We start from the raw sequence: 14,639 nt of genomic DNA, 5'->3' as shown, positions 1-14,639 counted from the left end.
TTTGGTATCAACTCTTATGTTTATTTTACATCACTTCACATTCAGTAGAATTGATGGAACCCATTTCACAAAACCTGTCCCTACCAAAATCAAGAACAGGGCAAAAAAAAAAAAAAAACAAACAAGGCTGTAAAGTGTATTTAGTACATGTGTATGTAGGAGAGCAAGAGAAAATGAAGGAGAAAGAGCCTGTGAACAGTTAGGGATATAGTGTTCTTTCTTGTAACACTTTCTAGAAAGAAAGAATTGCAAAGGAGATGCTCTGTTTCTCAACAGCCTATAAGAAAATGATCTCACATCAGCTGGTTAAAATGTTCAGGATGTTAAACTAGACTTTGCCATTGTCCAAGCTCCTTACCACAAAAAGAAGCCTTGATTTGATACCGAGTCATTCATCCAGTATACAAGGTGAGCACTTACTCTGGTTCACACACCGAGGAAACAGAAAATTTCCTGGAGCTTACAAGTCTAGTAAAGATGCGTCTTTCTGAACTGTGATCAGGACGGAATCATCTAGAGCTATATACTTAGGCTAGCCTATCTCCTCTCAAAATCCATGAACAGTAATGAGAGCGGTATCTCTCCCAAGTGGTCATCTTTTAAGCTTATAGCCGCTTCCTTGGATATCGCTCCCAAATCCAACCGTGACAGGCATGGCTTCGTTGAAGAAATGCTTTGCTGGTACATGGCCCATCCATGTCAACCTCAACACTGCCCAGTCATCATTTCACAATTCAGTTGCTAGGGTTTTTAGCATGTGTGCAGGCCCCATAGTGTCTGTCAAAAGCTGTGTTAATTTACTTACTTCAGCAAAATAAAAAAAAAATCATTTAAAAAAGGATGATTGAATTTAGGAATTATATTCCTCAGAGAATTAGTAATGCTTCTCTGTATCCCTCAGGCCTCTGTGTTCTTAACTTCCCATTTTCAATGTTATTATGAATAGACTAATTCAATAATGAGATCATTCCCCATAAGGGAGGCCAAATAAATGCAGCATTCAGTCACACCTGGTTTCCCTGATCTGAGCAGGGAACGCTTTCCACCGAATTTAGCCTAAGAGAGGGAATGTAATGAACACACACAGTCAAACAGAAAAAAAATGACAGAGAAGAAGGACAGAAAAGCAGAACAACAGGGTAGCAATGGAACAAACGAGTCACAACTTAGAGAAGAAAGGTGAGAGTGAAGATGTATGGCTATATGATTTCAAGACAAAGATCCTAGCATGGATGTCTTAATGACTGTCAAAGTAATACAGCATTTCATCTTCCCCAAAATTTCTCAAGAATTATTTCAAATTTTATTAAACTTCTTCAGGAATCAAAAAGTCAAGTGAAAAGACAGAAATACTAAATAAGAGGCAGGAGCATGCTGGACTATTAAAAACAAAAAACTTCCCAGCAATAAAGGGGTTCATGGAAAAAGTCATCCAGGTATAATCAGCAATAAAACACCAACACCATGATCATCATCCATCCTCTTCAAAACTTCTAAAGTTTTCATTAAAGCCCCAAAGATCCACTGACTAGAATTGGGAACACGTGTACACCCATGGCGGATTCATGTTGATGTATGGCAAAACCAATACAATATTGTAAAGTAATTAGCCTCCAATCAAAATAAATAAATTTAAATTTAAAAAAAAGAAAAAAAAAGAGAAAGGTATGAGTAGCGTTGAGACTACATAAAGAGAGAAGATTAACTCTTACAACTGAAAAAAAGTATTACAAGGAAACCCTAAAAACTGAGATCAGCAAACCCTGAAAAGAGAAAGTCCAAACACTATTTTAAAAAATTAACCCTCAGTTACATGAAGGAATAGCATGGAGAGTGATGAGTAACCATTTTCTCCCCAACGAAAGGAAGAAGAGGGGATGGATTTCAACTGGGAAAGATAGATGCGATGAAGAAATAGATTCGTGTAAAAATACATTCAATACATGTTATTTATAATGAGAGAATATGTAAAAAATCCCAATGTCTACAAATCTGCACATATTAATAATCAGATAAATAAATTACGATTTACTTACCCCATGAAACATTTGTTCAGGCATTAAAAAGAATATTTTCAAGGGACATTAATGGATATGGGAAAAACCATGTTTTCAAAGGTTACTAATGATACAGGAAAACACAAATTAAATGAATAGAAAACCCATTAATAATTTTGTAAAGAGAAATGATACACATGCCCACAAATGAGACTCACCTGTACACACAGCACATGCATAAAAACCAGGAGAAAGTATATCAAGTATCGCATTTTTAGATTAAAAGTTTATGAGTGATGTTTATATTTTTCTTTGTATTTTATGTTACATATTTTATGCAATGAGCACACATTACTTTTACAATTAGAAAACAAAGTTACTGAAGTTCTGTAGTAAAAGACCTTAGGTTAGACAATAGGAAAAATTACCGGTTTCACGGTCATTAAACATCCAATAGAATTTTATAGACTTACTTCCCTATTACCAAAGGACATCTGTTAGTTCCATTTTTTATCCTTTTCAAAAACTGAGGTATAATTGACATATTAGTTTCAGAGGTACAGTGTAATAATTCAATATATGGATATATTGTGAAAAGATCACTGCAACAAGTTTAATTAACATCCATCACTTCTGTTTCATTTTTTAAACTAGCTTTTTAATGATTAAGAATTCATTTTTATTAATGACTTGGTAGAATGCTTTGGAATACAAACTGAGTCCGATCTACCCTCTCTTACCTTGCAACATCCAGGTCTGCCTCCCGTGACATGGTGATGTTGGTCAAATTCTGCTGCAGGACAAAAATGTTCCTACACATTTTCTTGATGCCAGACTCATTGATGCGCCGGAAGTACTGGGCCCCATTAATAAGGATGCAGGAGATCAGGTGTCCCAGGCCTGAGGGGTGAGCACAGGGTGATGGGGAGGGAGGAGGCAGATTAACGCCACCTTGAAGAAACGGACACACGGGATTCCTCTCTCTACTCCTCAGAAAATGTAAGTGACCGAAGAAAACCTAGCTCTGATGGCTGGACCACCTGATCTTACAATGATTCTGGAGTAGTTAGATACTGCCCAAGGAGTTACCAGTGGAGACACTTCATGCTGGTACATCCACGGTTTCTGCACTGCCATATGCAGCTAAAGCCACATGCCAAGGCTTAAGAGTAGATGCTGGATTGTTTTAAATTACTGTGTAAAACTTCTGTTTTTCCTGTTGAGCTATTTTAAAGCAGAGTACCCCATATGTAAATACTATCATCTGTTTAGCCTCCTTTTCCTCCTACAAAACAGGTAGGGGTTGTACTTTTGGCTCAGAAGTTGACTGGGAACCTATGTAAATAAAAGTAAATCAATAAGACATTGGATTCTTGGCATTAATGGTAACATACCCCAACACTGACAATGGAGTACATTTCTAAAGGAGTAACGGGAGAGAATGTCATTAGGAACAAAGGGGAAGGGAAAGCAGATCACACATGAACTGCTGAGCTCACACAAGACTCCCGGGCAGTTTGCAGGGGTCTTGTTAAGTGAGTTGTTCTGTCTTAAGGTCTGTGAAATTCGACAAATTGCTGGTTAGGATGTCAACAAACTAAGAGATCCCATTTCAGGTTATCTTAGGTAATGAAGTTGAGGAATGTTGGTTCAGAACAACCCAAGGAACATGTGGGTTACCATTTTTAGAAGTTAGATTTTAATTCTAAATGCTTGGAACTAAGTAAACCTCTCTTCCTCTTTCTTCTCTTATTCTTATAAAGTTGGACTCTGGCAAGATATTTTCTCAGAAATCTGAAGTTAGTCTGACTAGTTGAGAATAGTCTACTATTTTTGTCTCAGGGTGTAACTTCAGGTTCAAAGGCTCCTTCTGTCTTCAAAACAAGTTTTCCCTGGATTAAGATACATGTAGGAAAAGGACAGGAGAAGGCAACATCTCTTGCTTCAGCTGCTGCTGTTGCTGCTAAGTCGCTTCAGTCGTGTCTGACTCTGTGCGACCCCATAGACAGCAGCTCACTAGGCTCCTCTGTCCCTGAGATTCTCCAGGCAAGAGCACTGGAGTGGGTTGCCATTTCCTTCTTCAATGCATGAAAGTGAAAAGTGAAAGTGAAGTCGCTTAGTTGTGTCCAACTCTTAGCGACCCCATGGACTGCAGCCCACCAGGCTCCCCCGTCCCTGGGATTTTCCAGGCAAGAGCACTGGAGTGGGGTGCCATTGCCTTCTCCATTGCTTCAGCTGCACTCACCCAATGTTTCTTCAAGATGACAAATTAGCTACTCTTCTAAGGTGAAGTAAAAAGATTTTCACTCAAAGGGACAGAAACACACACTTGGATTTTACATTTAAAGCTAGACAATTTATGTGAAAAATCTCTGTAGGTTCTTTTGTTATGATGCCCTTGAGCCCATAACTTCAGGCAGAATTTTGTTCTGCAGTGGTTTAATGTGGTCTGCTCTAAGCGCAGGCTATGAGGTGATGCACTGGTTATCGAGACTAAAAAATAGATTACAGAAATAAATGTATATAATAATTAAGCATGATAAATTATAATAATAAACCAGTTAAAAGTTGGTCTGCTTTGTATTATCACTATACACCAGGAATTTTAAACAATATCTGTGATTAAATACACCCCTTAAAAAATAATAAAATATTTCTCTTTGCCACACCAAGAAGACTGAGACCACTGTCACCTCCCCCACTGGGGAAATTCAATAATATGCCCTTGAATTTAGAAAGAGATATGACAGGGGACAGCTAGCTTTTTAGGTAGGAAATTTCCAATTTATGATTTTTTTTTTTTTAGTTAAAATCTCTTCTGTGTCAGAGGATTATACCTCTATTGTTTCCCAGAAGGATTAGATGTCAAGAAATGTCTGGTCCAGATGAGAGGAAAACTCTGGGATGTGCATGGTGACATGTGGGACTTGGAAGAGCCAGTGTCAAAAGCCAGACGGGAATTCTGTGGTTAGGAGAGTGATTCTTAGATGGGTGCTATGCTGTTAAGACAGACAGTATGACTGCAGTCCCCAGGACACAGAGCCTTGGGGCTGATGAACCTTTTTCTTTTTTATCACTTACACGTTCTGGCTAAAGTCTTTCAGGAACATTCCCTTTCAGAACACATCTTCCTCACTATGACATAATTTAATGGGAAAACAGGATTTTTTTTTGCAGGGGTGGGGAGGTGGGGGGTGGGTCCTGCATTTGCTAGAACAGAATCACTTCATAAAGCAAGACGTGGTCATGCATTGACACTTTCTTTCCATCTTCAAGCTGCCACAGTCCTTTGCACTAAGTACCTTCTTAACTTGTTTTAAGTTACACTGGCTCAATTCTGTGAGACACCAGAGATACTTTTGGCCCCAGGGTCTACGTACAAACTAACCGAAACAAGAGAAAAGGGGGTATAATTGGAAGTCTTAAAAGAGGGTCCTTTGGAGGAATTCATCATGCAAATGATTTGGCTGGCGGCTCATTTTTCTGAATGTTGATGGCAAACACCTTTGGACAGTACTGCTGTTCACACCCTTCCTTGCTTTCTTCACTCTGAAGGCTTTTATGGATGCAGACTTCTCAGAACTGCAGCTCATCAGTGGTTTCTGTTTTCTCTTCAGACAAGAATTCATCCTCTGAAAGAAAACTTCCCCTTCCAGTGATAATTTTAGCCAATGAGGGGATCTCTCAGGGTTCTCTTATTGCGTGTGTTTCTTTTTCCTTTATGAGCTCCTCTTGAGTTAATTTGTGGTCCACGCCACACACTTACCCAGCTCTCATGAGTGGTGTGTCAAGGAGGCAGCCGGGCTGCCATCTGCCTCATCTTGGATTAAATCTCCTCGTCAAGAAAGAGCAGATGGCAGCCATATTGTTGCCTACCTAGCCATACACAGAGAGGCTAGGTATTGCTGCTTTAATCCAAAAAGCAAAAAACAAACACACAAAAAAATAAAAAAGCTTTTTCTACAAATTTTGAGCTTTAGTAATAGAGAAAATCAGGAAAACGTTCACCCTTCTTTCCTCCCAAACTCTCAGGGACAGGGGCAGGGTCTGACCTTCAAATATGTACTGGAGCTTGTGCTGCTGGAGGCTGGCACTCATGGCTTCTTCAATGGCGCTGATGTCTTTATTGAGCTTCACCACCAGCGAGTCATAGTCCATACTTTCCACATTCGCGACAATGGCGTAGTTCCCCTCCTTCGCGAGAGGGATGAGATAGTGGAAACAGTGAACCCTGGAAGAGAGAGATGGGGGAAAGAAGTTAGCAATGATTCTTCCTGATGAAAACAACCCTCTTCTTGTGACAGAGCACCCAAATATTTAAGACAGCAGTGGCCCTTTAAATTTTTATGCATCCTTCCCCTTCTTCATCAGAAAGCTATCCTACATACATACATACATACATACATACATACATACACACATACATACATACATACATACATTAAGTCGCTCAGTCATGTCCGACTCTTTGCAACCCCATGTACTGCAGCCCACCAGGCTCCTCTGTCCATGGGATTCTCCAGGCAAGAATACTGGAGTGGGTTGCCATTTCCTTCTCCAGGGGATCTTCCCGACCCAGGAATCAAACCCAGGTCTCCCGCATTGCAGGCAGACACAGGGAGACGCTTTAACCTCTGAGCCACCAGGAAGCCCAGAAAGCTATCTTAGTTATTTTATAGAAAAACTGAGTGATCTTGAGCAAGTCAGCTTCTGTGATCCTCCCTTGTTTAATCCACACATTGAGGGTGATGAATAGATAAGTGAAAAAATCTTTCCTGTGACAAGATTGCTTGCACATAGTGAAAAGTATTCTCTTTCAACGATACTGTTGCAGCGAAAATGAGAGACAGAGGTCACAGATCTCTGAAACTTTGGTTTCCATTGTCATTTGCTAGCTGCTTGACTTTAGGCAAGTTACTTTTTAATCTCTCCACACCTCAGTTATCTTATCTGTGAAATGGGGATGATAACAACACATACCTCACAGGGTGCTCTGAGGAACTACTACACAGAAAGGCACGGGGGTAGCACTATTATCATATTTATTATTGTTACTCTATTACTTAAGCAAAACGTTAACTGAATGTGTGTGAATTTGTTAGAAGGTGTGAAAATATAAGACACAGTTTGTGCCATTTAAAATGCCATGGCTTAATGGGGACGACCAAGAAAAAACAAGCAAAAGAGGATGGTTTTTTACTCAGAAGCAAGTGTACTCAGGGTATCATGGGAGTGTGCAGAGGGTATTAGGAAAGGTTCAGGACAGGAGCTGATACTTGTCTTAGAAGACACATCTGAGTGAGCTTGAGGGAACAGCGCATTCCTATGTTGAAATCAGTTAGTCTGAACATGCACAACTCTAGGGTTCTTTTTGGTAGGTATCATTAACTGTCAAGAAGTCTGAGATGGGGAAGGATTGGCTACTCCATAACCTTTCTATTAAGCTGCAGTGAAAGCACATTTCAGGCCAGATTGTTCTACCACAGTTCATTTCAGCTGCTCAGTCGTGTCCGACTCTTTGCGACCCCATGAACTGCAGCACGCCAGGCCTCCCTGTCCATCACCAACTCCCGGAGTTCACTCAGGCTCACGTCCATTGAGTCAGTGATGCCATCCAGTCATCTCATCCTCTGTCGTCCCCTTCTCTTCCTGCTCCCAATACCTCTCAGCATCAGGGTCTTTTCCAATGAGTCAACTCTTCGCATGAGGTGGCCAAAGTATTGGAGTTTCAGTCCTTCCAATGAACACCCAGGACTGGCCACCCACACATACAGGTATTTACTAAAAACAAATATACAGCTACCCCACCCCTCCCCCATCCACTGGCAGGTATAGATCAAACAGGTTTGTTCTGTAAGTTTAGTGATTGTTTTCCGTGCTCTGTCTGATCTTGACAGGAAAGGTTTACTGGAAGTAGACAGGATGATAATCCAGAGTCGGGATTCTATTATGCTCAGAGCTGGCATCAGGTAATGAGAATATGCCTAAACAAATGGCCACAGCCTTGAACACCATCCCTAATATTGCAACCACAGGCTTAATCATCATCTTGGTGACAGACAATTTACAAACAGTAAATTCACCTTTCTAGTGTACAGTTTTATGAGTTTTGATAAATGCAACCAGTTTTATAAGCATCACCATAATCAAATTATAGAACAATTCCATCACTTCCAGAACTCCATTGTGCCACCCTGCAGTCAACCTCTACCCCAAGGCTCTTGCAACTACAAATCTATTTTCTGTCCCCAGTTTTGTCTCTTCTGGAAAGCCATCTATATGCAGTTACATAGCATGCAGCCTCTGGGGTTTCGTGTCTTTCAGTCTGCCTCGAACACCTGAGATTTATCCATGCTGCTGTGCATTGCTTGTTATTGCTGCGTGGCCTCCTGCCTATGAATGTGCCACGCTTTAACCATCACCAGCTGACATCAGGGCTGTTTCTTGTTTCCAGTGATTATGAATTAATCAGCTTCACGTATAGGTTTTTGTGTAAATATAATTTTCTCTTTTTCTTGGGAAAATATCTAGAAGTGGGATTGCTGCATTGTACGTTAAGTGTACATTTAATTTTGTAAGAAACCACCAAGTTGTTTTCCAAAGGAGCTGTGCCACTTTGCTTTCCTACTAGCAATGTACCAGAGTTCCAGTCGCTCTGCATTCTCACCAGCACTTTTTGTTGTTAGCTTTTTTTTTTTTTTTTTAATAAAAAGCTTTGTGGAGGTATAACTGGCATTAAATGATTATAAGATATTTAGTGTACATCATGGCAACTTGATATATGTATACACTGTGAAAGGATTCCCTTCATCTAGATAATTAATACATCTATCACGTCACATATTTATCCTTCCTTTTTTAAAAAAAGTGAGAACATTTAAGTACTACCCTGTCAACAAATTTCAATTATACAGTACAGTGTTATCAAGTACAGTCATCCTGGTTTACATTAGATCCTCAGACCTTATTTATCTTACAGCTGAGATTTGTAGCCTTTTACCAACCACTTCCTATTTCTCTCATCCTCTAGCCACCACTTTTCTTCTCTGTTTCCGCAATTTCCTAAAAAAAGATTTGACATATAAGTGATGCCATGCAGTAGTTGCCTTTCTTTGTCTAGCTTATTTCTTCTAGGATACTGCCCTCAAGTGTTGTCAGTTAAAAAAAAAAATTTTTTTTTTAGTCATTTTAATAGATGTACAGTGGTGTCTCACTGGGGCTTTAGTTTGCATTTTACTAGTGACTAGTGATGTTGGACACATTTTCATATGTTTATTTGCCATCCATACATCTTTGTATTCATATCACTTGCCTAAATTTTTGTTGAGCTGTTTATTTTCTTATTATTAAGTATTGAGGGTTTTTTATATGAGCTGAAAAGAAAGTGTTAGTCACTCAGTTGTGTCTGACTCTTTGTGACCCCATGAAGTGTAGCCCACCAGGCTCCTCTGTCTATGGAGTTCTCCAGCCAAGAATACTGGAGTGGGTTGCCACTCCTTCTCCAGACCCAGGGATTGAACCTGGGTCTCCTGCATTACAGGCAGATTTTTTACCATCTGACCCACCAGGGTAGCAAGTTATCAGACATGCATTTTGTAAATATTTCTTCCCAATCTTTGGCTTGTCTTTTCATCTTAACAATGTCTTTCAAAGAATGGTTTTAAATTTCGATGAAGTTCAATTTAATCATTTTTTTTTCCTTTTATGGATGGTACTCTAGGGGTTAGCTTTAAGAAAACTTTGCCCAATCAAAGCTACAAAGATTTCTTCCTGTATTTTCTTCTAGGATTTTTACAGTTTGAAGTTTTACACTTAGATGTATGATCCATTTTAAAGTAAGTTTTGCATAGGATGTACTATATTTTTATAATCTGTTCATTTAAGGAAATCCAAATATCTTGACTATCAGTGTGTTTTTATGATAGGTGATCACTTTAACAGTTACTAAAAACTAAAGATTCATTTTTCCGGTAAAAACTCATTCTGACATTCATATGCTTGAAGTGTATGGTTTTGATCAGGATACCAGTAACTGCATGTTACAGACCTTCCAGAATGAGACATTTTTGATAAAATGAAAATTGAACAACCCTGGAGTGGGATTCATGCCTGGGGAAATCGACTGCTATTTCACAGTTGAAATTTAAACTAAGTAACTCTTAGTTGAAAATAAAATCAAGTCATCAACGTTAAAATACTTTCACAGTCAACTACAGACATTACCACCTCAGACAATGAGGCTTCGCAGGTCTCTCAGTGGTAGAGAGTCCGCCTGCCAGTGCAGGAGACCTGGAGTCCATCCCTGGGTTGACAAGATCTCCCAGAGAAGGAAATGGCAACCCACTCCAGTATTCCTGCTGGGAAAATCCCATGGACAGAGGAGACTCGTGAGCTATGGTCCATGGGGTTGAAAACAGTCGGACACGATTGAGTGACTGAGCACGCACGCACGCCTCAGACAACGGGAAGACCATGTGCAATGGCATGAGCGTGTGAATGGAGGACGGTTTTAAGGACTGACCAGAAGTTCCTTCCAGTACATAGAGATGACATGACAGAGGCATGAGGTGAGCTTGGGGAGGTGGTCAGGGACCATGTCGTCATAAGATTGAGGTCATCTAAACAGGATTTTAAGAGGTGAAACAATATAATCAGATATGAGTTTTGGCAAGATGATTTGGCACAGCATAAAGAGTAAATTAATGGTATAGAATGACAGAAACTAGAAGTAGAGACTGCTTAGGAAATTACTATGAATTGGAGGTGTTTATGAGATACTGGACTTAGCTGGTGGATCAGACAGTAAAGAACCTGCCTACAATGCAGGAGACTCGGGTTCAATTCCTTGGTCGGGAAGATCCCTTGGGGAACGGCATGGCAACCCACTCCAGTATTCTGGCCTGGAAAAGCCCATGGACAGAAGAGCCTGGTGGGCTACAGTCCGTGGGGTTGCAAAGAGTCGGACACAACTGAGCGACTAACACTTTCATGAGATACTGAAGTGAATGGCAGAGAGGAGAGGGAAAAACTATTTTGAGGCACAACCTTCCTCTCCCCAAATGATCAGAGATGAAAAAGAACTTAAAAGTCATTGGCAAATATCAAGTTCAGAAAAAGTGGGGTTTTTTCCTTTGGAATTTTGGCATGTTGTTGCTGACCTTAACATGACTTTGGCATTAATATTTTTTCTGCAAATATTGCTGATTACACAGCAGGATGGTTGATTTTCAGAAAGTGCACACTTAGGATCCCAACAGCGACAGGCAGTTACTGCTGAACCCACTTAGAACCCTTCCTGATGGTGAGAGAAGTCAGCTGATAAAGGTGACATTCTTAGCATCTCAGACTGAAATGGCAACTTAATTATCCTCTTCTAAAGTTCAAATAGGGGAAAAAAACCAAAAACCAAAAAACCTCAACCATTTTTAATGGTCTCACCATGTCTTTCATCTCTTGGGGTTGTCACATGCTTTATGCTTCAAACTGTATAAAAAAAGCACTGCTCAGTGGTTAAATGTGACCTACACGGACACAGGTAAAATGTCCTATGTCCTTCAAAACAGAATCTACTGGCTTTGAGAGTATTTTTGGTTTGAACTTTAACAATGTTCAAGAAAAAATTGGGCTATGGATGTAAAAATATTTGGGGGAATAAGACAAATTTTTGGTATTTGAAGTTGTTCTAGACTTCTTTCTAGCCTTTGCCATTAATTGAGGCCCCCCTGTCCTTTTTCTCTCTGTACTGGCTTCTTGGGTAAAAGTGCCAGAGAGTGCCAAACCAGCCACTTCTTCATTGCACCAGCTCCAGGACCACAGGTCCTAAGCTGATTCTCCTTTACAACCGGATGGGAACAAAACTAACTTTCGCTGATTATGATGACAAGGATGATGTCGGGCCATGCAGTCTTTGTACCTCTTAAGTACAGGGTTAGCCAAAAAGTTCGTTTGGGTCTTTCTGTAACAGCTTATAGAAAAACCCAAACGACTTTTTTGGCCAATCCAATCCATATGGTGGACTGTGAGTTCCAAACCAATTCACTGTCTTTGATGAGTAGCATGTTTTGTTTGGGGAACCTGCACTTATTTTATCTGGGTTTGATTTCAAACCAGCTAAATCTCCAGAGTCACTGAAGTTTTTACTGAACACTTATTATACAACAGGACTGTTACAGGTTCTAGAGCCAGAGCAATGAATGAGGCACACCTGATTCCTGCTTCCCAGGTGCTAAAAGTTGCTCCCACAGTCACGCACTGTGGGTACCCATAGCCCTTAGCCATCTCCTCTATTGTAGCACTGGACTACTACAGTAATGATTTACTTGGGGTTCTCCTTATTCCTTTTCTACCATTAACTGTACAAACAAACAAAATCTTGTTACTGTGACAAGGAATGAATAAAGTATGCCAACATTCACTATCTGAGCCATACATGGAATGCTCTGTCTCGTTTTTTGTACCATACTTAAGAAAAAGCAAAGACAATCTGGAGCACATTCATAGGAAAGCAACCTGAATGTTGAAACCATGTTAAAAGAAGATATAAGAAAATTTAATTTGGAAAAAACAAACATATTTAATGTTTTCATTTACAGTCAAGTAAAGATAATTCTGCATCCAGGACTCTAAAACTCAGTCTTTTTTTTTTTTGTAATTTAGTCTTAAAATGATCCTTTTTCTATTTTTAAATTAATGAGGAAGGAGATATGGCAATAGATGTTACAGCATTGAATGGTTTCTTGTAAAGTTAATTATTAAATAACTAAAATATGCTTAACATTATTAAAAATACTATTGCCAAGATGTACAACAATTTTAAAAAGCAGGTTAGAGGTTAAGGATTAAAATGATCTTACTCAAATGCCTTGAAAATATCACACTTTAAATTAACTACACTACCAGCTGATAATTCCAAATGAAGAACACATCGTGTACACACGCGATCAATAGCATAAATTCTAGGAGCTGTGATAGTAATTAATTTGATGGTTTGCTGCACAACCCAGGTAACAGAGGCATCAGAGTATTACTGTTTTTTTTTTCTCATCAACTGCATTTATCTATTCACAGAAAATATCTGATTTATTTCACTGTCAGCTGGTAAATAAATAGAAAATAAATCTAAAAATTATCATAAAATCAGAAAGCATAGAGGAATAGTCTTTAATTCTAAACAACTGAATGTAAGAAATAAGAATAAAAATAATGCTGAGTAAATAGACTCCAAATCAACAACGCTACTTGCCTTACCCTACTCAAAGGTCTTCACAAGCAATAAGCAAGTAATTCACTGGACAAGATAATAAAGAATGAAAAAAGTAAGTAGCATACAAAAGAAGTGACATTAACAATACATTATCAGTGAGCTTTGCCTAAGCACACCTACAAGATAGCCAAGTTCTACCTGGAGGCCAAACATACAAACCAAAATCCTATGTACATTTTGAAAACCCAAGTCTACTAAAGACTCCAAACAAAAAGACAATACTCTATCAACTTTAATAATGTCTCATGGTGATATAGAAGAAAATATATTACTGTACACTTTATGATCCTGATATTTCAAAAGCATATATCTAGCTGTCTATTTGACATTGGTACCAAGATGTCTAATTAACATCTCAAACCAGATGTCACCAAAATGGAATTCTTGATTTCCACCTCTCCCCGAGTGTTACTCATCCCTCAGCCTTTGTCACCTCACTCCATAGCCTTGGCATCCACAGTTGCTCTGGCCCCAAAGCTGGTGGTTTTCCGGGAGTCCTTCCTTTCTCTCAGCTGCCACCAGTTCTACACCCAGTCCCATCTATCAATAACTGTTATCAGCTCTACCTCGAGAATATGTCCCAATTTCAACACTTTCCACACCTTCACCTCTGTCACTCTGGTGCTCATACCTGGTCTCAACGAATCCCTCTGCTTCCATTCATATTTCTCCCTGCAATTTTTTTCCCCCATACAATAGCCAAAATGACCTAAAACTGTGAATGAATGAATGACTATCTCTCCCTTGCTTAAAACTTTCCTATAAATTTCTGATGCACTTAGAACAAAATCTGAGTCTCGTAGGAAAAGGAGTGTGTCAAGGCTGTATATTGTCACCCTGCTTATTTAACTTCTATGCAGAGTACATCATGAGAAACGCTGGGCTGGAGGAAGCACAAGCTGGAATCAAGGTTACCAGGAGAAATATCAATAACCACAGATATGCAGATGACACCTCCCTTATGGCAGAAAGCAAAGAGGAACTAAAGAGCCTCTTGATGAAAGTGAAAGAGGAGAGTGAAAAAGGATCATGGCATCTGATCCCATCACTTCATGGCAAATAGATGGGGAAACAGTGGCTGGGCTCCAAAATCACTGCAGATGGTGACTGCAGCCATGAAATTAAAAGACGCTTACTTTTTCGAAGGAAAGCTATGACCAACCTAGACAGCATATTAAAAGCAGAGACATTACTTTGCCAACAAAGGTCTGTCTAGTCAAGGCTATGGTTTCTCCAGTGGTCATGTATGGATGTGAGAGTTTGACTGTGAAGAAAGCTGAGTGCCGAAGAATTGATGCTTTTGAACTGTGGGGTTGGAGAAGACTTTTGAGAGTCCCTTGGACTGCAAGGAGATCCAACCAGTCCATCCTAAAGGAGAT

General features: G+C 39.5%; 1 protein-coding gene across 1 annotated transcript in view; it reads right to left on the bottom strand.

Annotated features, from left to right (window-relative positions):
* The window catches only part of EXOC4 (exocyst complex component 4), an 816,431-nt gene that overhangs the window by 54,574 nt on the left and 747,218 nt on the right, over window positions 1–14,639 (bottom strand). Inside the window, exons 16-17 of the mRNA XM_068972655.1 lie at window positions 6,050–6,228; window positions 2,738–2,897 (exon numbers count right to left, since the gene is read on the bottom strand). Coding sequence (XP_068828756.1) covers window positions 2,738–2,897; window positions 6,050–6,228 — 339 coding nt within the window. The remainder of the gene's footprint in view (window positions 1–2,737; window positions 2,898–6,049; window positions 6,229–14,639) is intronic.

Source organism: Capricornis sumatraensis, chromosome 5 (genome assembly GCF_032405125.1).
Source record: "Capricornis sumatraensis isolate serow.1 chromosome 5, serow.2, whole genome shotgun sequence".
Taxonomy (NCBI): domain Eukaryota; kingdom Metazoa; phylum Chordata; class Mammalia; order Artiodactyla; family Bovidae; genus Capricornis; species Capricornis sumatraensis.
This window is presented reverse-complemented; position numbering and strand designations above follow the sequence as displayed.